Source organism: Bombus pyrosoma, linkage group LG11, assembly GCF_014825855.1.
Source record: "Bombus pyrosoma isolate SC7728 linkage group LG11, ASM1482585v1, whole genome shotgun sequence".
Lineage (NCBI taxonomy): Eukaryota > Metazoa > Arthropoda > Insecta > Hymenoptera > Apidae > Bombus > Bombus pyrosoma.
In genome coordinates, this window is record NC_057780.1 from 5,221,851 (window position 1) to 5,246,615 (window position 24,765).

The 24,765-nt window shown below is 27.1% G+C and overlaps 3 protein-coding genes across 9 annotated transcripts; 1 reads left to right on the forward strand and 2 right to left on the reverse strand.

Moving 5' to 3' along the window:
* Window positions 1-981: 981 nt before the first annotated feature.
* On the forward strand, window positions 982-2,664 carry LOC122572338 (Golgi to ER traffic protein 4 homolog). The gene is made up of 6 exons (XM_043737200.1): window positions 982-1,094; window positions 1,180-1,258; window positions 1,632-1,909; window positions 1,997-2,095; window positions 2,184-2,324; window positions 2,415-2,664. The coding sequence occupies exons 1-6, from the start codon at window positions 982-984 to the stop codon at window positions 2,662-2,664; spliced, it is 960 nt and encodes a 319-aa protein (XP_043593135.1).
* Window positions 2,665-5,054: 2,390 nt separating this feature from the next.
* Window positions 5,055-8,625, reverse strand: LOC122572340 (serine hydroxymethyltransferase). Of its 3 annotated transcripts, none has more exons than XM_043737206.1 (7): window positions 8,486-8,625; window positions 7,538-7,720; window positions 6,701-6,894; window positions 6,403-6,614; window positions 5,998-6,322; window positions 5,416-5,915; window positions 5,055-5,327 (listed from the first exon to the last, which is right to left on the reverse strand). In XM_043737206.1, exons 2-7 carry the CDS (start codon window positions 7,700-7,702, stop codon window positions 5,161-5,163), a joined length of 1,563 nt encoding a protein of 520 aa, XP_043593141.1. In that variant the 5' UTR covers window positions 7,703-7,720; window positions 8,486-8,625; the 3' UTR covers window positions 5,055-5,160. The 3 variants fall into 3 exon arrangements, with proteins under 3 accessions (XP_043593141.1, XP_043593142.1, XP_043593143.1); XM_043737207.1 differs by having other exon boundaries at window positions 8,482-8,624; XM_043737208.1 differs by having other exon boundaries at window positions 7,538-7,829; window positions 8,486-8,621.
* Window positions 8,486-22,356, reverse strand: LOC122572339 (ubiquitin carboxyl-terminal hydrolase 7). Of its 5 annotated transcripts, none has more exons than XM_043737205.1 (18): window positions 21,861-22,356; window positions 20,696-20,794; window positions 20,094-20,366; window positions 19,867-19,985; window positions 19,452-19,586; window positions 18,989-19,183; window positions 18,705-18,876; window positions 18,415-18,607; window positions 18,164-18,317; window positions 17,819-18,013; window positions 15,010-15,231; window positions 14,433-14,727; window positions 14,059-14,278; window positions 13,817-13,984; window positions 13,220-13,724; window positions 13,045-13,116; window positions 12,884-12,983; window positions 8,486-12,714 (listed from the first exon to the last, which is right to left on the reverse strand). In XM_043737205.1, exons 1-18 carry the CDS (start codon window positions 21,952-21,954, stop codon window positions 12,590-12,592), a joined length of 3,336 nt encoding a protein of 1,111 aa, XP_043593140.1. In that variant the 5' UTR covers window positions 21,955-22,356; the 3' UTR covers window positions 8,486-12,589. The 5 variants fall into 5 exon arrangements, with proteins under 5 accessions (XP_043593140.1, XP_043593138.1, XP_043593136.1 ...); XM_043737203.1 differs by having other exon boundaries at window positions 8,486-12,693; window positions 12,884-12,977; window positions 21,861-22,094; XM_043737201.1 differs by having other exon boundaries at window positions 12,884-12,977; window positions 21,861-22,094.
* Window positions 22,357-24,765: the final 2,409 nt, after the last annotated feature.

Consider the following 24,765-nt stretch of genomic DNA (forward strand, 5'->3'; position numbering starts at 1 on the left):
ATCTCAGCGCTTACGCGACTCCACTTTGCGCATTTATCAATATTACTTTTTGCAATTGCTATCACCTCCGAGACAGCCTTCCAATTTTTCCTATCGATTTAACTAAAAACTATATATTATGACTTTCATCTGTATCACGACCTATATTATCTTCTTTGTATTTTGATTACAACGAAATGAGTTTCATTTTCTCTCTAATATATTTCATGAAATTTAATCTCTATATTTGATTATACATATGTATATTGTATTTCATTAATATGTATCCCTAATTATTGTTTTTGAAGTAAAACAATCATTTTACATTTCATATGTTAAAAGTATGAGTAATTGGATAGTAAAATGTACATACGAAATTGAATAATATAAGTTATATTTTGAAATAATTTTATATATAGAGCAGTATTTTAATATTGCTCCTATAAATTTCCTATAAATATCGTATTACTTACACTACTCATTCCCGACTTAGAAATGTAATAACAAGTAACATAATTGCACACTGAATGTTTTGTGTTGTTTATAGAAAATTATTTTCTATTTATAAAAGCATTGCAAAATTGTAACTACACATGCTACTTTATATTATAATTACTCGTTTAATTATTAATGGGGAGTATAAATTATATGTATAATTAACACAACTAAAAATAAAATTTGCATTCTCAACATTATAATTATATATATATATACTTTTATAAAACATATATAGATAAATAAGTACAAACATCATTTATGCACAACTTAATTTCTAAAGCTAATTGTATTAGCGATCAGTTTATATTAATTTGTGATATTTCATATTAATATCTACTATAATGTATTACATATATATTATTTGTAACTTTGTATAATAATGTCCTTTTATAAGTGAACATGTTGAAGTTCATTTTTTAAAAAAGATTCAAATTTAAATTACTTACACACACAGCAGTGATACCAATTACAAAAGCAGAAAAAAATATTCCAAAGAGCGTAAACATGGCCTCGCGGTGTAATCACGCTATTCAGCGAGTTTTAGCAAAATTAGAAGCATCCATAAATTCGGAAAATTATTATGAAGCTCATCAAATGTATAGAACTTTATACTTCAGGTGGGCCAACAACGTAATTAATCAACATCGTCAAAGAATCGTTTTTATAGAATCGTCGATATGATTGCTTAACCTCTTCTTCCAGATATCTTGGGCAGAAAAAGTATTCGGAACTTTTGGAATTACTATACAATGGTTCTACTCTTTTATTACAACACGAGCAAGTACGTAATCTATTCCACTTTCTATATTTTTCATTGATTTTGCAAATATGTCGCGAAAAAAACTATTTTCAAAATGATGTCATAATGCACATTCTTAAGTGTTATTTACGAATTCCCTTCTCGAACAATCTATAATTAAGTTCTATTATCAGTTATCATTAATGTCTGTTATATTAAAATGTATTTTTATAAATAAAAATGAAAATGTTGTGGAATATTCTAGAATATTTTAAGACATAATGAGATTATGTTCTATATCAATTGATAATACTATATAACGTTGAGTTGTATATAGCATATTTGCAATTATTTACGCATATTATACGGATGTGTAAAAAAGTATTGTTATATTATTATATTTTATTACTTATAGCATGCAAGTGGAGCTGACTTAGGAATCTTATTTGTAAATGTTTTAACACAATCAGGAACAGAACCTTCTCAAGATTATTTCGAAAAAATTACAAACTTGTTCAGTATAATGAGTCCTTTATCACCTGAAAGAGATGTATTTGTACAATCTGCTCTTCGATGGAGTATAAAAGGTACAGAATATAAAACAGGTCATCCAGATTTGCATCAGAAAATAGCGCAAGTATTTTGGAGAGGTAAATTGATTAAGATAACAAACATCTTTAAATATACATTCATGTAATAATATTATTATTATTGAAGAAATTTATTATACATTTTTGTAGAAAAAAATTATATAATGGCAAGGCAACATTTTATATATAGTAGAGATGGCTCTGGATGTGCTGCGATGCTTGTCGAGCTCCATGAGCAACGTGGTTACAAAAATGAAATAGATCTTTTTATAGCTCAGGCAGTTTTGCAGTAAGTATGCACCTCATTAATTTAAGCATCTAAATAGTATTTAAAGTACTTTAAAACAATTTAGAAAATCCTGTTAACTTATTTTTAGATACCTTTGTTTACAAAATAAAACTACTGCACAGGAAGTTTTCAATTCTTATACATCACAGCATCCAAAAATAAACAGTGGTCCACCATATCTTCTTCCTTTACTGAATTTTTTATTTTTTTTATTAAAAACAGTTGACAGGTGAGTGCAAATTTTAACTCATTTGTTTAATTATTAGAAAGTTGTAGGAAATTTGTAGCAATATTATATTCTGCACTTCATATTTTTCAGTGGTAAACTCGCTGTGTTCACAGTACTTTGTGAACAATATCGAATATCTTTAAACAGAGATCCATGTTATCGACAGTACTTAGATAAAATAGGGCAATTATTTTTTAACGTTCCATCCCCACGTCCTCGCAATCAAGGATTGTTTGGTACACTTTTACAATCATTTTTTAACGGTCTTGAAGATGAAGGTTCAGATGATGAACAAAGAAACACAGCTTCAACTTCACAAACAGCACAAGAGCTTGACTGATTAAAAGTTACACGTCACTGTGCAATGTGATGAAAGTAAATAACGAACTTTATATATATATATATGTATGTATATATACATAATATATATATATATATACACATATAATGGTGTCCCATATATTTTTAATACACATATTGCGTTGATCTAGTAGATCTTCAAACATTGTATTAAAATTAATTTTCTTAAATGACTTGTACAGATAAACTTATTTAAAATAAAAATATGTGGGATGCATTCCTAGAGGAATTTTTCAAAGTTATAAGTTAGGAACCAGTTTCTAAAAATTCATTCATCAGAAAGTAAAACTACATAGAAGGAAGATATTTGTTAAAAATAATGACTCTTTATACATGTCTTTCTTTATATCACCATGGAAGGTCTCTTTTGATACTATATTTGAAGTATTATTTGATATGTTGCAACTTAGTCGAAACTTTCAAATTATACATATGGAATCTTATTTAAATATCACAGTGAAGCTTAAAAACAAACTTGAACTTTGAACAAAATCCTTGTACTAATAATTATCTATATATGATGATGTATGTTCAAGAAAAAAACATGTATTTGAGTGTAACTGCTGAAATGAAGATTTATTTTATATAAACTTAATCGTGTGACAAATAAACGTTACATTATACACTTATAGCTATAGAGAAGGAGTGCTTAATACTATTTGTTGCTGAAATACTAAATGAGTGAAATTAATCTTATGTATGTAACTGTCATAGCGGGAAGTAAAATATTTATTTATCAAACTCTGTACTAATATGATTTATATTGTTTACAAGTTTTAGCTAAAAAAGAATATATATTTAATTATGAAAACAACGTGGCCATGATTCTGTAACAAAGCACTTTTCATTACTAATAAGAATAATGTACAATTGCTGTGTATTGAATCCAAAAGTACAGGAAAAAGATATGATGAAGGATATAGATTTATAATAAGTATATACATATACAAACATATGTGTATTCTTGTAGTATATATTATATGTATTATGGGTGTAATAGCTTATTTTTTCATAATTTTTGAACACAGCAAACATTTTGCAAATATGAAATGTTTAAATTTGTGTTACAAACACAAAACACACATGGTTCCACTTTAAACAAAATAAATTAAAATATGTTGATAAAATAGATTTTTCGTATAGTACATTGACAGACGTGATATGTATTTGTTTTTCGTATTAATATGCGCGCGAACATTGATATAATTTTACATACATTATTTAGGGAATTATTAAAATTTATACCATATACAAATATTATATATATGAACACATTATCCTTAAAAGATTTATCACGAAACAATAAATAAATTGAAATACAAAACATTGGAATACTGCGTATATAGATATTATACATAATAGTAAACAAAAATAACATACAAGTAGAAATCTTGTTTTATTTACAATTGCAACTTAAAACGTCTTATTTCAGGTCCATTTTTTAAATATAACTATACTGGATGTAAAAAGAAATGCAATGTCTCAAGGTATCTCAATTAGAAAAACTAATCTGAAACGAAGCAAACAATATAAAAAGATAATTTCAATTAACTACTCCTAACTACATTCATTTCTATTGAGCAATAACTGAATATATGATATTATAAATTAGTTATAATATTGTAATCGAAAAAATGATGCTGATTGATAGTAATGCTGGATAATTTATGTGATAATTCTAAATAAATATCAATTATCAATTCGTGAATAAATCTTGATTGTTAAATAAAAATACACAGCTCTAAACAAAGAAACATAAAAATAATCAATATCATAATATAGTTAAAAAAATTAAGGATTGATTTTTATTAATATTTTTATTTAGAATTGGTAAGCAACGAATAATAGCAATGGGACTATTTAAATGTTGATGATTAATACAGCAACATTTAGAATCTTATAAACAAATATCATAAAAATAAAGTATAAATATTGAATTTTTTTATGTAACAATATAGGAGAAAAACTTTTAATATTCGTGTTTATATAAATGTAATATTCAAATTTCTCTTAATAGTAATTTATGCAACTAAACTTCATTTTTCAAATGAAAATTCAACTCACATATACAAAATACGTGTATATTTAGTTGCAATAATAAATGTACAAAGTTCTTGAAAATTAATGAAAAGTATGGAATTTAATATACTGTATGTACAAGTAATGCAATATTGTAATTCACATAATGTAATACCTTTTAAATGTATAATTAAAAATTATCTTATATTTAATTTCTTAATGTACCCATAATAAGCATTTTTCAAATAATTTATATCTATAAAAACATTATATATGTATATAAATACATATTTCACACATAATTCATACATGTATATATTTATGTTTCTTATGAATAATTACAAAACATAGTTCCTTTAAACATATTTTATTCTTTTTTACAAAATTAATAAAAAATGAATACAATACAAAATGTTATGTAAGTAAATATTTATAATGTCATAACAAGATTATACCATCAATATTCTTCAAAACCGGGAATAGGAAATTGCCTAGAAAATGTTTCAACTTCTTCTCTTAAAGCCGTAACCTTTGCCTTTATGTTGACATCGGTATTCAATACCCTTTTATAGTCAATAAGTTTAGGACCAGAAATGTTAGACACTTCCTTAGCAAGTAATAGCCCTAAAAGAGATTAGAATCAAAGAATATTTTTTGTACACGTTTAATATTTTCAATTCTATTCTAAGATATTATTTTAAAACATAGGTACCTCTGTGTATAAAATCAACAACTTTATCAATATCTTTTTCAACTAAACCACGAGTGGTTAATGCAGGTGTACCAAGTCTGATACCACTGCAATTCAATGCACTTTTATCACCAGGCACTGTGTTTTTATTGCAAGCTATGGAGATACTCTCCAAAATCTTTTCTGCTTTAGCTCCTGTAATGCCTTTATTTCGTAAATCTACAAGAAACATATGAACATCAGTTCCACCTGTACTGATTTTATAGCCATGCTCCTGAAGTCTTGAACATAGTCTCTTTGCATTAGCTATAATTTGTTTCTGATACTGAAGAAATTCTGGCGATTTAACTTGTTTCATTGTTGTAGCTATGCCTGCAATTGCATGATTGTGAGGTCCACCTTGTAGCCCTGGGAATACAGCCTGATTAATTTTATCTTCCAAATCATACATAATTTGTTGACCATCTTTTCCAATTTTTCTGACTCCTTTACGAAAAAATATAACACCAGCACGAGGTCCTCTATTGATGATAAACAAAGAAATGTTCTTTGATAAGGAAATGAGAAGCCATTTACCAATAAGCAATATGTGCTAGCAATTACCTTAAAGTCTTATGAGTTGTAGTAGACACAACATCACTATATTCGAATGGACTAGGAATTAATTTAGCTGCAACTAATCCTGATACATGAGCCATGTCACTAAATAGATAAGCATTATTCTCATCTGCTATTTCCCTGAATCGCTTGTAGTCTAAGCATCTACTATAACAGGAAACACCTGCTATTATAATTTTAGGCTTAAATAAACTTGCTTCCTGAGCTAACTTATCATAATCAATTAAACCAGTATCAAGACTAACTTTGTATGGCATTGATTCAAAAAATATTGATGTTGCAGAAACCTTTTTAGTTGCAGAAAAAAAACCTAGAGGATTGAAACAAAAGACTTTAACATCTATAATAGCATAGCTTATAATGTTTTAATATGAAAATTTTATGTGGTACCATGTGTAAGATGTCCTCCATCAGGAAGATCTAAACCCATTATACGACCATGAGGCTCAATTAAACCTGTGTAGACAGCAAAATTAGCTGGACTTCCTGAATACGGTTGTACATTACAACCCCATTCTTCAGGATTTAAATCGAATGCTTCCAAAGCACGTTTTTGTGCCAACAATTCAATTTCATCAATGTATTCATTTCCTCCATAATATCTAAATATATAAGGACAGTTTTAACAATTGATAAACATATAAATACGTTAAAAGATAATAATAATTGTAAGTTATAAGAAACATACCTCTGACCAGGAAGGCCTTCACTATATTTATTGTGAAGACAAGAACTCAAACATTGCAAAACACTGAGAGATGTAAAATTTTCACTAGCAATCAATTCAAGACCAGACTCTTGCCTCTTTTTTTCCTTTTTCATTAATTCAAAAAGTTCTGGGTCTGTTTCCCAGACATTCTTATAAATTATTTCAGGCATGTGCTATGTAATTAAAAATTCAAAGTTTTTTAGTGTCTTATCAATATACTTATCACTTACTTCATATAATAGAAACAATTTATTGGAGTAATGTTATACTATTTCCTGAATGTATACTTGTTTATTTCTTAAATCTGCAGGGGATATTGCAAAATAGTGTTTAGTTATTAGTCTTTTTATTATCTTGATAAAGTTCAAAGTGTTTTCACCGATAACCTTGTGTATAGCATGACACAATGAGATTTTCTTTATCAAGAGGCATATATGTTTTACATACAAGACTCTCTGATTACTACTCCCTATTAATTACTTATTTATATTCAATTATTTCTATTACTTATCAATACTCTGATTAATATTTTTTAAATTTAAATAAATATAATATAGTTTCTTAGAAGTATTTTAACAAATAAAAAAATTGTCCAAAGAAATTATACATTAATAATCAAATACATAATATAATATATAAATATATAAACATTTTTATACAACTTATTTAATTATTATGCAAATAATAAAATAATAAATTGAATATAATATACAGCGATAATTACAAATAATTATAAAAAATTTTAAATATGTAAGATAATTATAAAAAAAACTGCATAAAATATGATTTTTATGAATAACTTTTACAATCACTCACGAGTTTAAGTGTACGACACGCGGTTGAAAAGTACACGTTAGGATTTGAGTCTTGGAAGGCTTCTGATAGTCCCTGAAGAACACGATCTTTTATATGCTGCGTGCGGCTGATTAACAGATTGTCAGCCAATCGAAAGCCATAACGATTTAAATTCGCCCAGTTCATTGTTATAACAAATAGTTTCTTAAATCATATATATACAAAAGTTCATGAAATATACAAGGTGATTAGAAATTTCTTAAATCATGTACATATTCATTGTAACTGACACATTTTTTCTTTAACCTAAAAACTGTGAAGGAAAAAAACTTCAACGGCTCAACTGTTGATACACGCGCGTTCAATTATGAGAAGTGATTTAAATGATTTGTAATGATAAAAAAATATTTGAAATTGTTAATTTATGTAGCAATTTAAAATTGTCCCTCAATAAAATATGCAACTTTCAAATAAAAAGTGTCATATTATTACATGAAGATATATGTTTCAAAAAATAAGATTCCTGTTTATTACTAATTTATGAAGAAATCAAATACGTAGTAATACGAGATGTAGTATAAATTTAATATAATAGAAAACGAATTTCTTTTGTAATTCAATAGAATATTTTAAACATTTTTTTAGAACAATCGAAATTGATTGAAATTATCAAATTGAAATATTTTAATAACTGTTATAAGCGATTAAAAAAGTTTCTTGTTGTTGGCCTTTCTTTAGAAAGGATATAACAGACCTAGACACTTCCTTGTTGTACCAGTTTAATTAAAATTCTTCGACCATTTAACTTCACTTTATAATTATTCAGTTCGAAATATTTCACTGAATTGCAATGCAATTTAGTACATGCTTTAAATGTTTTTCTAATAAGAAATAATGATAACAGATCTTACAGTTTTACTATGAGCGATACTGATTTGAAAGTATGTAATTCACTATCGACATACTTACTTTCTTCGAATACACGCAAGTCTATAGCGTATATATCACATTTCTTAGCGACCAATGCACTCGACACTTTTATCAGAACCGTTTAAACGTTCCTTTTTTATTATATTACAAAAACTTTAAATATTTTCGTCAGATTGATTGTTCCTTCTCATCTTCAATGATATCTTAGCGAACAATAATACTATATCGGGAAATTATTGTTGTTACAATTATGACGAAATTTCTAAGATACAAACATTTACGTAATTACCACTTCGTAATTGGATGAGCATTATAAACATGAAAATGATCGCACAATTAAAAAGGCAAACATTTGAAAATTTAACAATTTATTTGAAGAGATTATAATATATTGTACACTTGTATATATGTACTTTGTAATAATTACTCGTTAATTATATTGCAATGTTCATTCCAAAAAAATGTTTACAAGTTAATTTCTTGTCGTGATAAACAGATTATCATAACAATTTTATACTCGCGCACAGCATTTATTATTTTGCTTCTTTTTGTTATTTATTATTGGCATTTTAATATTTAGCATCCCTGGAAGTTTCCGGTAATTGAAGAAAAATTAAATTTTGTTACATATAAATCATCATCTGCTAAGTGAAAGTCGTATTTTTATTCAATATGATTTGACAATATCTGTCCTCAGTCCACTAAAGTAACACAATGTACTATTGATTGACAAATGTCATTTAAAGACAAATAAAATGTTTCTTCTTTTGTCATTTTTTACTATTAAAATAATTAAGAGTAAAAGTAATAATAATAAAAAGTAATCCAGAAATATATGTAAGTCAGCTCCCTTAAATAAATTTTTTAAGTTTATTTTAAATTTGTATGTTAAAAGAATTAAAGGGTATTTGAAGAAGATATTGATAATATTGAATCATAAAATGATAGAAAATATCTGCATTATACGTTAATGTTACTATTAACCTATTCGCTAAATTTAATACCGCTTTTAAAAAGGAAAACAGTTTAATTATATACAATATTTATATCCAATATTTTACCTCAACATTGAATTTTTCTTGTAATGTAATTTTCTAATCAAATATTTCGTACTTAGTAGCATTATATAATTTTAAATAAGTTAATATAATGTTGAACAATAACATTGTTCTAATACTAAATATTATCTCAATCCTTAAAAAGAAAATAATATTAAAATAAACGTATGAAGAAAAACGAATTGAAATATGTCACACTGAAATCATGTGAAGTAAGATAATCAAATAAATTCATAAAATGTTCTTTTTCTTATTTATTATCTTGTTTATGCATTCTGTATAGTCTTGTTTATTGTGTGTATTTTGCTTTTTATTTGCTTAGAAAAAAATTAGTGAAAAATTATTGATGAACTTTACAATCACAATTGAGCAGCTGCTATAATATTAGCTGTACAAAAACAGAAACAGCGTTACAATTAATTACAAGCATTATATTATATATCAGAAGTGCATATTTTCGCGGATTATTTGTTACATGTTAATTTGATATTTTTTTTCGTTTGCTTTTCTCTTTTTTATTATAATACAATAACTTAAACAATTCTTTTCAAATATAACTTTCGTATGATTTAGTGCAAAAAATACATAGATACTATTAACATCGTCATAAGTGATATTCATACTATCTCCAACTTTAAAATCATTGTTATTGTTAGTACTCATTGAGGAACATAACAATAAAATATATATGTATACAACTAATATACGGAATTGATATCTATATTTAATAAAATGTGTAATTCATATTTTCATAATGAATACATATGTCTCCAGGTAAATACATATGCTCTATTCATGACATCCTTTGATCAAAACTTTCGCTTTACTTTTGTCAGGGAAACCAGTTATGAATACTAATATTTTTACAAAAAATTAAACATTAAGTTTTTGTATATAATTTAATTAAAGGAAAAATGAAGTTTTCAATTTTTCCAACGTTTAAAAAATATGTACTTCCTTTTAGTGTCTTATCTTTACATGATTCTAATAATCTTATGAATTGAAAAAGAAATAAAAAGAAAAAGAGAACAAAGAAAGTTCATTTCAAAATCACGTAATGAAATGTGTTATTTGAGAATTTCTGTCATTTAAGAATTTTTTAACAGAACATATATTAAAATTATTTTCGAAAACAAAAATAAGCGACTGCAAGTTGCAAGCATATACATGATTAAAATTACGGCTGTAGTTAGTCAAACTAGCTGTACAATCACGTTCAGGTTTACAAAATATTGCAATCTTCACAATTAGCATGTCCAGTCTTCGTAAATATTACTGCACATCGCATAAATTTCTTATGTATTATCGATTCATAGTAATTATTCGTCGATGTTGAAATACGCTCTAGAAAACATGTGACATCATGAATAATACATACTCATTGTAAGAGCTACATTTGACGTATTTCTTTAAATTATATACTCAATCGATATAAATTATCGCTCCAATTGAGCTGCAGCAATTTATTATTCTAATAGACTAACAGCTAATTAGCTCGAATTAAAATCATTAACTTGACCTATTTAAAGAGTTCTTTTAAAGTTTAAAACTCTTTCCTTTCTTTATTTTTTAATAATTGCAACAAACTATTCTCTTAGAAAAAGATTTATTTATTAAATAAATTGAATAAATTGCTCCATCTTTTTTCAACATTTAGTAACATTCTTAGGTATTGTGGAGCCATGGATTTAAACGTTTCGAAGAAAGACTATAATCACAGTTAAGAGAGGAGAAAATGTTGAATAAAAGATGATTCATAAATAATAGGATATCTAGTAATAATATCGTGGCAAGTTATCGTGCGTAAAGTGTATGCAAAGAATAAAAAAAAAAAAAGAACAGAGCTATGAAATAATGTTTAATAAAACAAAAACAAAGGCTTAATTAATGAAATGGTGAAATAACACTTTTTTTTAAACAACAACTTTTATCTTTCAATGTATTCCATATAGTTATGCTCATAGCACAGTGAATTCAACATTCACCATATTTGATGCATTGTTTTGCCGTTTTTTTGTTATTTTAATTGAAACTGCTTCATTAATATGTTAGTCTACTGTTAGATATTTGCAAAATTTCATAGAATCCGAGTAAAATATATAGGAAAAGATGTAGAGAACACACACAAAAAAGAATATACTCAAACATAAAATGATCCAGGGTGTTTGGAAAGCAAATCGAAAATTTTATTTATAAATTATCTTGTAAATATTATATAATAATTTTTGTTATGCAACAATTTCGTACTATTTAATTACATTCCCCTTCAATTAAAGTATAATAAGCAACGAATCTATAAACAAGATGTTAATGTTTTGCTATTTTGCGAAAAAATATGAAGAAGGTTATAAAAAGTAATTGTGTGCCTGCGTTTCAAACATCCTGAATATAATATAAAACAGGAATATGTAGACAATTCTTTTGTGATAATGGGCGTTAAGTATTACATCACGTAGAACAGTACATAATGTTTCTTTGGGTCTCATTATATTCAGCTACAAAGATTTTACATGGCAGGATCAAATAACCGAGATTTTAAAAAAAATTATACTTTTCTAAACTAATGCACTATATTTATAAATACCTTACTGTTTCTTGACACAAAAGCATTTTTTTACTTAGTAATAAAATATGCTTTTAAATAAATTCTTACTCTTGATAGACGTAAAAGCAGTGAAAAACACTGCTTTCAAAAATATTTGTTAAATAACTGTCACTGAGTGACAAAATATTTACAAATTTCACAGATAGAATCCATTGTTGTAGTATAGTGGAATCAATCATCAGTATATATGATTGATCCAGCCATTACGTAAAATCCCTGTCGATTCGAAAGGGAGAACTTCCATGATGTATAAAATATCATTGCATGTTCATTACAGTCTCTTAATCCATCGTATACAAAGCGTAGATTTACCTTTTGTTAACATGATCATAATATTAAAACCGCGCACTATCTGGTTGAAGAACCGAATACATAAACGCATTTCCAACCATCCTATGTCAAACGTTGCTTTCTTACTATAGAGTCGTATAAATTATATGAGTGGCTGCCTAATTTCATTCTTCTTCATGTGATGAAAATTTAATTGTAAATTTTAATGGCCTTTTCGAGGTAGTTGATACGAGAGCGCTTTGGCGCTTTGTTGACGTGTTCTAGGCCGAGCCAAGGCCTAAGTGGCGATGTGCCTGCGTTTAAAAATGGATAAACTACAAAATTTATTTTTCATCAACGTCAATTTAAAGTTTTTACTGTAAAATTATTCGCTACTTCACCTATTTTAATATTTTCTATCAAAACTTTGACGTTTGTATTTATATGCATGTGTGAGTGAGTGTATTTTTTTTTTATTTGTATCTTTTTTATTTGAACACTTACTTTGATTTGGATGAATACGGAAATCTGCAAGGTCCATGCAGTACTCTGGCGAGTCCATAATAAAGTGTGGTTTACCCATCGTCACCACCGCGAACTTAAACTTCAAAGTTTTTTTATGAATTCTCATAGAATATCAAATAAAATTAGATTAGGATGCCTACCTTTTCAAATTCTTTTTCTTGTACCCCCAACTTCTTCAATAGTCTTTCTTTCATCTTTGGGAAAGGCTCACCCTGTAAACATATAAACGACGAAAATACAAACAATATTGTTGTAAAATTATGAAATTAAAATATTTACTTGGAAAAACATCTTTTCATATTTTACTACACTTACATGTTTGATTTTAAAGAAAAAGGGAATACCAAATGTTGAAAAAATATCCTTATGGAAATGGGCAACAGGAACCAACATTTCATCTTCTGCTAAATTTAACTCATCATTTGGAATTTCTTCTATCCTGTATAATTTTGTGCCAGATGTATTTAAATTATCTAAAGGTACATCTTCCCGTGGACCAGGCGAAAGTTTACTAGAATTAATTTCTAATATCCTTAATTTTCCAGATCCATTTTCTGATAATTCTACTTGTTTTTTAGCTTCTTCCAGCAATGTTGCTACTGTTCCATTTTTGTTAGGATAAAGAATAATTTCCTTCTCTTCTTTAAGAGATGGACCAACCCATATACATTTGAACTGCTTTTTGTTTTCGAGTTCATTTACTCTAATACTAAGTTGCTGATAATATAACTTTTTTGCTTTAGGTTTGCAATAAGAAACCAAATCTTTCAACGAACCTTCAAATGTGCATTTTAGTGGGTGACCAGGTGAATCTTTGTAGCTGCAAATGTAATAAGAAATGTTTGTATATATAATATAGACGTATAAAAGTATATAAAATTGCATAAAGTTATATATTATATATATTCTTACGTTTGACATTTAAAGAATTGCAAAAGATAAGGATCTGTACCAAGTCTCTGTGCCACAGCTCTTGCCATTTGGTCATATGTCATTCTTAATGAAAGTTCCATTGTAAAACCAGTATCATTAGGAATTGTTTTATCACAAAATGTAACTTCCACTCTATGAAATAGGTCTCTGAAATATAACAAAAATTTTTGTATAAAAATATTTGTATAAATATCAAATTTTACAAATATTTCTCAACTTACTTGAAGTATTCTCTACATGTTGGAAGCTCATACATTTGATTGTCACCCTCTTTTTGAAAAACAATTATATCTCCATCCATTAATTCCTCAAGGACTTTCTCTAATGGTTCTGTTAAGTTGTCTATCTTTTCTACCAAGTTTGGTTTGATTTCTTCGTAAAGAGCCAATTCTGTATCAGGTGGGAAACCGGCTCTTTCATTTAAGATTGGTATAAGTTCCTCTGCACAAAACCGTGATAACAATTATTTTCCACTGTTATGAAGATATAAATCTATTATATTTTATACTATATAAATTTGTTTCTTAATCTCTGACAATAACATTATAGTAAAAAATGAAATTAAGGAAAGGAAGTTATTTAAAATAAAACTTACGGACTTTAGCTGTGACAGGCATATAATGATGTCCACAGTAATGAATCTTCTTATTTTTGGGATCGTATAATTTAAAAAATAGCAGAACATCGGTGTCTTTATCGAAAGGTGGCAATGCTGTTAGATCAGAATCTGGAGGAACAAGTTCAACAAACACGTTCCAAACATTTGGGTTCTCCGCGCATTGGTAAATGGATTTTTGTAGGTCATTTTCTAACTCAATTGGCATTGGTCTACAAGTCTGGTTTGAACGCACATTCAACGGCCACAAACGAATTTGTTCTATTGGATATTTCTGTAGAAAAAAATCCCATAAAATTAATTATTTAAATTCTATAATCCTTCAATTTGATAAAATAGTTGTTTCACTTTTAAGTACAATTTTTTTAATCACCTACCGTGTTCGTAGATGATCACAATAATATAATATATAACCAATTAGTAGCACATATTATGAAGTCACACCAATATTTCAATATCAAATAATTAAAAATATCGATAAAATAAAATATCGATAGTAGCATATTTTAATACAATATGATGAGAGTAATACCATGAAAAATTTGTCAACACTTACCAAGCTATCACTCAGCAATTCGAGAAACTCGTGCAAGGTACACTGCTTACGTACGCGAAATACACGATACAAAGCATGCTCTGGATCATATAAGTCATTCCCTTGGTGACCGTCAAAATTATCCTCAAGAAGGACGTTGACGGTTATATACAAGTATGCTTCTGTTCTTTCCTTTCTTCGTATTTGTTCCAGCCTCTTCTCCTCTTGCAGCCTCTCCACCAGCTAGACCAACAAAATTAAAATTATCCATATATGTACTAAATTCATCTCATTGGTAATTTTTCCTCATCTGTCTTCTAAAATTTAAACTTTTAGAAAAGCAGTGTGCCAGTATCATGCTTTTGAGATTCGAGAACAAATAGTATTCGAAACATCAAAAGAATGAATTTTGTTTTGTCCTTTATATAATTTTAATTTTGTTCATCTGCCGCAATACAGACTACTAAGTCAAACAATTACACAATGAAAATTATTCAGCTGTAAATGATGGTTTTATGTAACATACTTCAAATTAATCCAAACAATTAGAAAGTATATAAAATACATAAAATACTAATAAATTTTTACACAGGGATGATGTTTTAAATAACTAAATAATGATTTATGAAATGTACTAAATGTTTGTTTCATAGTCCTATAAAATAAATTTCCTATTATCTTCGTTTTGTGTATTACATTTTGATTAAAATATAAAACACAATGTTATATTATATATTTCTTTGAAATCAAGAATCATACAATGTTAATAATTGATATTTGCAGATCTTAGACTATCATACCTGTGAATATTTACAAAAATACATGACCATCATTTATGCTAAATAATAAAAAGAATGTAATGTATAACTATAGTAGTGTGGAGATGCTTTACATATTGAATTACTGTCATGCGGATGTTTTAAATAATAATACAACTACATTTTTAACAAGTAAAAAGTAAAAATGGTAACAAATTAACTAATATGATTTTTAGTGTTTGAAATTCTCTAGTATTCAACAGTTTATTCTATATTTTTTCATTTATTTTATGTCTAAGATAAAGAGTAATATATATATATATATATATATATATTATATATTATATATATATATATATATATATAGGTATTTTATAGTTATTATGAAATATTCACTTTGTTCATGAGGCATTGAATTTTTTCTATTTATTAATACGTAACAACAAATAAATAGATAGCATCTGTTGATGGTCATACTGACTATGAACATTGACAAAATTTAATGAATTAACGACTCGATTAATTGATTCAGACCTCATTACAAGGTTCAATATCCTAATTTTATTATTAACGTTGATTCAAAGTGTTAATTCATGAAAATCATAGATTTGATAATATAAATCACATTTCACCTCACTCACTAAACGATCTTCATTAAATAACAAATACACCTTAGAAGACGTATTAAGGAAGAAGCAGACATTAATAAATCCTACTTATTGTTCATTTTCTCTTTTTCCCACAGCATTATCTATTTCATGAGTTAAGACTCATTATTTTAAATCAGATTTTGAATAATTATCTCACTCTATTAACTAATAAGTCTTTCTTGCCTGTACTTTTGTTATAATTATTCACACATTTCAACCTATTCTGCGATATGTCTGTGCATTTGTTACCCAAAGCTTTAGAATACTACAATACAATTATTTTTTTTAGGTATAATATCATACAATATTTATTACAATAAACATTTCAAACTGATTCTAAGGCTCACCATGATAATAGCCTAATAATCAGATTTTATGCCAACCCGATTTCAATTTTTGTATAGTACCTGAAGTGCAACGCGTACATTAATTATAGCTGTTTAACCTTCAATCAACTAATATATAATTAATATAAAATTTTTAAGTAACGAGAAAAATAAATTAAAAGAACCAACAAAGACGTAATTTTTACATGACTCAATCGTCCATACAAAAAAAGTCCTCTGTCAAAAAGTTTAAAATGCGTCCATTTGAATAAAACAAATCTCTATATAACATTAACTAATAAAAATCTATTGATAATATACATATTAGATAACTCTAATACAACATTTTATATTGATTAACTGCCATTTTCAAACCAAATACCTTTGCATATAGACATCAATTCAATATAATATAATGAAATATTTTCTTTTCTCCTTTCTTTTTTAAATATGTAATAAATATCAGCAAAGTAATGCGCGCGTAACACTTTTAAGTCACATAAGAGTGACATATTACATATAACATGCTGTACCTGAAAATGGACACAATGTATACAATATCAACATTTGGTGATATAACAGCCTGTAGCTGATAACGCTATAAATTTCTGGTTATTAAAAAATATTAAGAGAAATTTTATAACAAATATTTGAAAATATATATATGTATGTATAGGTGCTAAAAAAAATATTAATTTATTAAATTTAATTTGTAGATATTATTTTCTGATTAATTCACATATCCAAAATATTGAATCTATTCAAATACGTTCCTATGTTATTAAACTTATTTCATCCTTGTATATAACTTGATGTAATGTTTTATGAATTTGATGATTTTATATGTTATGAGCTAATTAGCTCAAAACATATTTAAGAAATGGGAAGTTTTGTTGGAAAAGAATTCAACCAATTTGCAACTCTTTCCATCTCTTCAAAAATCATGAATATAGAGATTTGGATTTCGAGAATTTTGTGTGCACGGACGAAGAGTCGTAGTCTCTGTATGTGAGTCTTTGATTGAGTCAGTCGCGTCTTTGTCACGTTCATGGTCGCTCAACTCCTGGGAAAGCTCTCTTTGTAGGACGTTTCTGACCTCTTGAGGTATATCCTCTTCCTTGACTTCTTGTAGGACGTTTTCCAGCTCAGAGTCCCTTATGTACACCAACATATAGGCGTTCGTACAATGTTTCACAGCTATAGACATATCCTCATCTTGACCACCATAATTGTGTTCAATAGCTTCTTGTTTCGTACACCTTGAGACGACATCATCGTCGAATTTGCACCACTGTTTCAGAATTGAGTATACACAATCAATGATGTTTGCATATAATTATTTAAAATTATTTAAATAGAGAATGAGATTATGTTTAAAAGAAATACATAATTATTTCTAACTAAATTAGAATAAAATAATTAGAATAAAAAATGCACATACTTTTCCATCACCAGCTGGATTGATAAATACAACATAATGCCCACCATGATTATCCCCACTGTGTACTAAGACTGCATGCAATGTATAATCTGCACTTGTTGCTTCTTTATTTTGTAAATATTTGCCAAGGCTTATTTTTTCATAGAATTCAAACCTTAATGAAATTTAATATATATAGACATAAAGATTGCAAATATTATGAAAAAATAGATTCTATGTATTAAGATTATAATTTTTTTGTTATTTCTTACCTATCATTAAATTTCACAGAACAATCTGTAACTGGATCATATTGAAATCGCATTAAATGTAAATGCAACACTGGTGGAAATGATGAAAAGATAACACCCTTTTCTGCCTCTTGTAATCCATTCTCTCCCGCATCATATTTATTATCACCATCCAGACTTTCAGTACTCACATAATCATTAAAAGACTCATAAACTAAAGTTAATTTTTACATAATATAAAATTTTATAAGTAATACGCAAAACATGAAATTTTTATGTATTTAATAAGAAATATTTCTTCATATACTTACTATTTTTCTTTCCTTTTATATTTAACTGTATATCATAGAAAGTTTCAACTCTAGTTGATTTGTAATCAATATTTTTACATTTGATAAATGAAACCATCTTTCCTTCAAATAATTTTGGCACTGTACCCTCTACACATGTACCTTTCATTTTACTTTCCAACTTGTCTAAAAGCTAAAGCAATTATTAGTAAAGAAAAGCTCTTATCATTGATAAATAAAGCTTAAAATACTACAGATTATTGTCAAGGATATTATAAATAATAGTAAGTACATTAATTCCTTACCACTCGTAAAAATTCTTGTACATCATGTTGCATGAATGAATCCAATGTTTCCCAACCGAAGCTTTTGGTTAATTTTTTTGTACCTACTGGTTTATCAGAGAACTGTAATTCATGAAATACCCTTTGTAAAGCCAAAGCAACACTTTTGCTAGAATCATCACTTTCTGTTGGCATTTTGTAAACTGCTTTACGTAACTAGAAACATAAAGGATAAATACTTAAATATTTATATTACAATCATAAAAAGTTTAAGAAAGTAAAGGATATTAATTAGTTTTTAGTTTAAAAAGTACAACAAAATTTATTTTACTTCTGTTAATCTGATAATTTCATAATATCCATCACTATCAATGTTTCTTTAGAAATTTGTATTAACATAATATACACAACACATACTGATACAAATGACAATTATAGTTAATATTTAAGTTTTGAAATACTCAAAATGAATTTATTAACCTACCTGATTCGTAAAATACAAAGTTTGAAGTAAAGAGTTCATATAGCATGTAGCACCTTGATTTTTTAAGCCTACAAATCCTGTATGTTTTTTACTATCCCAGCTGACACCATGTGGAGCATCAGCCATGACATGAACCTATTTAAAAAAATTAATGTTATAAAAATAGCTATAAACGTGTATGTTTAGAGAAAATATTTATTAAACAAATGGATCGAAACTTAATATTTATATAATATTTCATAAACCTCCTCAGAGAATTAAATTATAACATAACCAAAAAATTGGAAATTTTTAAAAATTTTTGATTGAAGATACCCTAAAATAAAAGTAATGAATAACTATAAATTTTTACATCAAATTAAACAAAATATTTCTTTATTACTCTTTGATTTAAAAAATCTAATATCACACTAACCTCAAGTGTAATAGAATCATCTTTAATAAAACCTTTATCAGGATCCAGGACATCCTGCCATGTCATAAAATGACTAAATCCCCAATCATTTTCTTTACTATAGAAGAGATGTTGAATTTCTAAAATAAGAATACAGAATCATAATATTAACTAAATTAAAAATTAAATGAAACAAAACAATCTTCAGTAAAAATAAAATATTAATATATAAAAATATATATACTAACTTCTACTAAATGGTTCCTGCCCTTCCTTACAAGAAAGTAATCGAAGATCTGCAACTGCATAACAACTCCACGATGATTCACTTTCTCCATTACATTGCAGAAAAAAACCAAGAGATTTCTGAGGAGCTCTATCTTGTGTCTGACTTGACCTTGGCATTATCATTATTTTCCATGGTAAATTACGAACATAACATGGAGGTGACAATTGGGTTTCTTTCATTTTAGAAAGATTTTCCACTGTATAACGAAATGTTGCTTCTGATCTTGCTTCATCTAAATAAAAAGATATTGAGATTTATAATTAATGATATGCATTTAAATTTTTATAATTGCAACATTAGATTACATCTCATTATAATATTCTTACTCATTATAACTTATTATAACTTTTATAACAACTTTTAATATATGTATCTATATACCACAATTTTTAAGTCCCCTTTAATTGCTAATCGAATTTAATTACTAATAAAATTTAAATAAGCTGTCACTGTTAGCAAACATTTATGCCTTCTATTAAGATTTTAATGCTAATATTGTGTTTAATTTGTAAGAAAGGTGACATCAATAAAATAAATTTCTTTTTAATATTTTTCTCCTACCTTCCTCCATTTCTTGATCTTGAACTATACAAGCTAATTCTGATTCTCCGTTCATAGGACTAGTATCATTACCATCTCCTCCACCATCATTTGGTGTTTCTAGAAGGTTAAGACATCTATTACTGCAAAATTTTTAAACGCTGCTTTTTGAAAAAAGCTTTTATAATTTTAGCAATAAATTAGATGGATAATATTACATTTTACAATGAATTATGCGCTGTTTTGTATATAATATGTAAATTTTTGACAGTATTTTTATATTTTATAAACAGTACCAAAGGAATGTTGTATATTTGAACTATTTGAATTGTAGATTATCCACAACACTAACATATAAAAATAAAAAATTTACTTAATGTTTTATAATAAACTTAAAAAAGTGATTTACAGAAATATCCATGTAGTAATTTATACACATAAAACTTGATGAAAAATGCTGTGTCAAATTCCAGTCATTGTGTCATAATTAGAAAACAAATGAACGTTTTCATCAAATGAAGGTCTGCTTATAACCATATATTTATAAGTTGTTAAAAAGAGTATATATACATTCACTAACTTAACATTAAGTGTTTAAAGTATTTATATAGATATGAAGAGAAACAAAAAATAACAGTACATTTAAAATATATTTAGAATCTTACTTTTCTTTGTTAAGTTAATATAATTTGCGTGATTATATACACATATATACTATATTGGTGCGCGCGCGCGCGTGTGTGTGTTACGTATTATACATATATATTACATACATATCCCATTGCTATATTTTTTATAATGAAAATTTTAATAAACATCAACACATAAATTTTAATTCTTTTTGAATATATAAACTGCATGACTATGCAACAAACCAATCAAGTAGTATAAAATCAAAACTATCCCAAATGTAGCATAATATAACACAAATTATCGAAATCATATAAATATGTCACATATTTTTAACTCTAAAATCAGCATAATTTTTATCTTATATTCTAACTAATGCCATTTTTTACTAAAATACGTACATACGTAAAAAAAGTTCACTGTAAAATGTTCGTATCAACATATAAAGTTCGAAATAATTTCCCATAACCTTCAAAGCAAAAATCAAAACATATGAAACTAATAGAAAAAGCTAGAAAAATTTCAATGAAGTGAAACAGATGAGGGTAACCCGTACCTCCTTCTTGTGTATCCATTTCCTCGACTTCATTGACCTGAACCGGTGCCAGGTTGAGCTGTTTAAGATTTTCCTGATCGTTAACGTGGTTCATCGCAATGCCGATATTGATGGTCGTCTTGATTGCGCCGGGAACCTCGGAGGCGGCTTCCGCCGTCGAGGTTACTTCTGAAGTTAATTTAACTGATGCAACTGCAGACGAGTTTCGAGTAAAAATGGACTGTTGTCGTTCGACGGGCTGATTATTCTCGTCAGGGACGGAAGATTTTTGCTCGAGCGAATGTTGCTGATTTAGTTGTTCGATACCAATCGCAACCGGGCTCGCGTCACTACTACGACTCGAGAACGACGTCCTTTTGCCACTCGACGATGGTTGATATTTACTTGCGATGAGACCAATTTCTGCAGCTCCCAAGTGCCCCCGCTTTTTCGGGGGACGCCCACAGCATATATTCCACCCTTGCGAGATATCCTCGTAATTTCTACGATGTCTCTGCTCTTGTCGCCACGACTATTTCTCTCCTTATTCTCGAACCTATCTTCCTCGCACTTTTCACTTTGTACCACCTCGCTCTTTCTCGACCGATCCGAGGAACGGTTTCCGCACCGCGGGACCGGCGCGCTACTAATCGTCAAACTTACGTACTTCTTGCAAGCCACCAATCTACTATATTTCGATCTTACTATTTCATCCAGCCTCTGGCAACGATCACCTTTACAACCAAATCTTTCGTACAGTGTTTCCAGCTTTTTAACCTGATCACTGATACACTCAGCTGATCTTTTCGCGGACGAAGCAGGACGATCTGCTTCGATGATAGTCTTTCAGACCTCTTTTACGCGAAAATAAACAAAATGGCGACAAACCACACTGTTCTACTGCCTGCCTGTCTGTTCTGCATACAATTCATACAAGTCACGAAATTTTCAACATCTTTTAGATAGCACACTCGATGCTACCTTTTGTCCTGTCAACGCGGCAAATATAAATAACTACAAACTAGGATTAGAACAATTACGTACTAAAATTCAGTCTTAGATTCAATTCTATCTGTATTTTTTTGAAAGATATTACTCTACACCATTGTTCTTATATTTAAGTTTATAGTTATGTATAATAAATGATATATGATATAGTACATTGATACAATAAATTCTAAATAAATTATTATGAAAATAATTCATAGTCGTATGTGCTGTTTTCTGTTTGTAATATTATTTATTTAATAAAAGAACTCTACCAAAAAATGGATAAATATATTGAAATATATGTTAAGAATTTCGAGAAGTTATATAATATTCAACCCATATTCAGCCGATGATAAATATCAAAATCTACCTATATAATGTATGTACGTACGTACGTCTATCTTTTGTATACAATTATACATATGTATATACGTATTTGTCTTGCTTCTATGAGACTCAAATATCACGCGCTGAATATTTAATTTGAAAATTTGACTTCTTTATATTTTGAAGATGAAGTTCCAGTTTTCAAGATACGATGTCTTTTAACAAATTGTGATTATACAAATAGCTTTAGTAATTTATAATAAAATAAAATAAAATTGATTATCATCATCATATGTTACACTTGACAGCTTAACCTACATCTGTGTACTTTATACGATTATGTACACTTATTTATTTAATTATACAACTGCATATAACTAATTAAATTAGTTTTAACAGCTTTACAATAATGTTGTTATCTTTAGATTGACAAACATTTCTTTTCGAAAATGTAATAATTTCATATCATAAATTTTATAGATATAGGTTGGATTTATTTATTGCTGTAATTCAAAAATTACAATATTACAATTTTATATCATTGTATTATATTTTATGTATTATAATTTAGAAGTATGCACAAGGAAAAGAAGGATACAATAGTATAAATGAAATACTACTGTAAAAAATAATTGGAAACTACTTGATATTTCAATAAATATTTCTTTTTATGTTTATATTTTTCACAAACAGCAAAAATAAATAACTTGCTAAAATGTTTATTTATATTTATACAAAAGCATGTTAGCGCAAATCTTCCATAAATAGTGATTTTCGATAATATGTATATTAAATCATTAGCAAGTTTTATACACTGCTTGCAAATTATTTACAAATAAGGATTCTATAGCTAAAGTTAGTTAATAGTTAATAGAATTGATAAGCATTTTAGTAGATAAATGTTTTACAATATTGATTCAATCAAACTGAATATATTATTTGCTTCTATATAAACAGAAATGTATTTAATACATGCTTTTTTATGTTTTTCAAATTAAATATCTTTCAATATAAGATACTTTGTACACATTGAAGCTTTTAAAACATACTGAACATCAGTCTAATTAAGCATATTTGAATTAATAATCACTTTTTAAGTATTTAATTTATATTAATGCTGCTTTTTGTCTTCCCAGATCATTTTGCAGTTAATACTTATTTTGTGGTTAATGTTAATCCGTTATTATGAATATATGTATGTTGTTCTTAAATATATAATATTTATATGATGTATTACATAAATCAAATTCTTATATTAATATATTATTGTTGTACATTATTGTTTAGTATGAGTAATTAAATATATGATACTTGCAATATATATAAAACAAAATGATCACAGTTATATGATAATTATAATCCACTTTTAATAAATATTTAATTACTAAATAAATATGATCATTTGTGTAATAATAATAATAGTTATGCTATACTGTATATGGAAAATAGTTACTACCTTACAAGCACCAAATTTTGGATATTTTTTATTATAAATATCTATTAATTGTTAATTGAAAGTATTATTTCAAAGATGATATAATATTGAAAATTTCATTTTCAATATTTATATATTGTACTAAAGCAAGATAAATAATATATCTTTACCACT

Bases quoted from the DNA above. Each gene is read 5' to 3' on its own strand.
- LOC122572338 (XM_043737200.1), top strand. From the start codon at position 982: ATGGCCTCGCGGTGTAATCACGCTATTCAGCGAGTTTTAGCAAAATTA. The intron at 1,095-1,179 runs GTGGGCCAACAA...CTCTTCTTCCAG, and splicing joins TATAGAACTTTATACTTCAG to ATATCTTGGGCAGAAAAAGT. The intron at 1,259-1,631 runs GTACGTAATCTA...TATTACTTATAG, and splicing joins TTTTATTACAACACGAGCAA to CATGCAAGTGGAGCTGACTT.
- LOC122572340 (XM_043737206.1), bottom strand. From the start codon at position 7,702: ATGAACTGGGCGAATTTAAATCGTTATGGCTTTCGATTGGCTGACAAT. The intron at 6,895-7,537 runs GTGAGTGATTGT...TTAATTACATAG, and splicing joins CGTGTCGTACACTTAAACTC to CACATGCCTGAAATAATTTA. The intron at 5,916-5,997 runs GTAATTGCTAGC...TATCATCAATAG, and splicing joins ACAACTCATAAGACTTTAAG to AGGACCTCGTGCTGGTGTTA.
- LOC122572339 (XM_043737205.1), bottom strand. From the start codon at position 21,954: ATGAACCACGTTAACGATCAGGAAAATCTTAAACAGCTCAACCTGGCA. The intron at 19,587-19,866 runs GTTAGTGTGATA...TTTTTTAAATAG, and splicing joins ATGATTCTATTACACTTGAG to GTTCATGTCATGGCTGATGC. The intron at 14,279-14,432 runs GTAAGTTTTATT...GGTTTTGTGCAG, and splicing joins GCCTGTCACAGCTAAAGTCC to AGGAACTTATACCAATCTTA.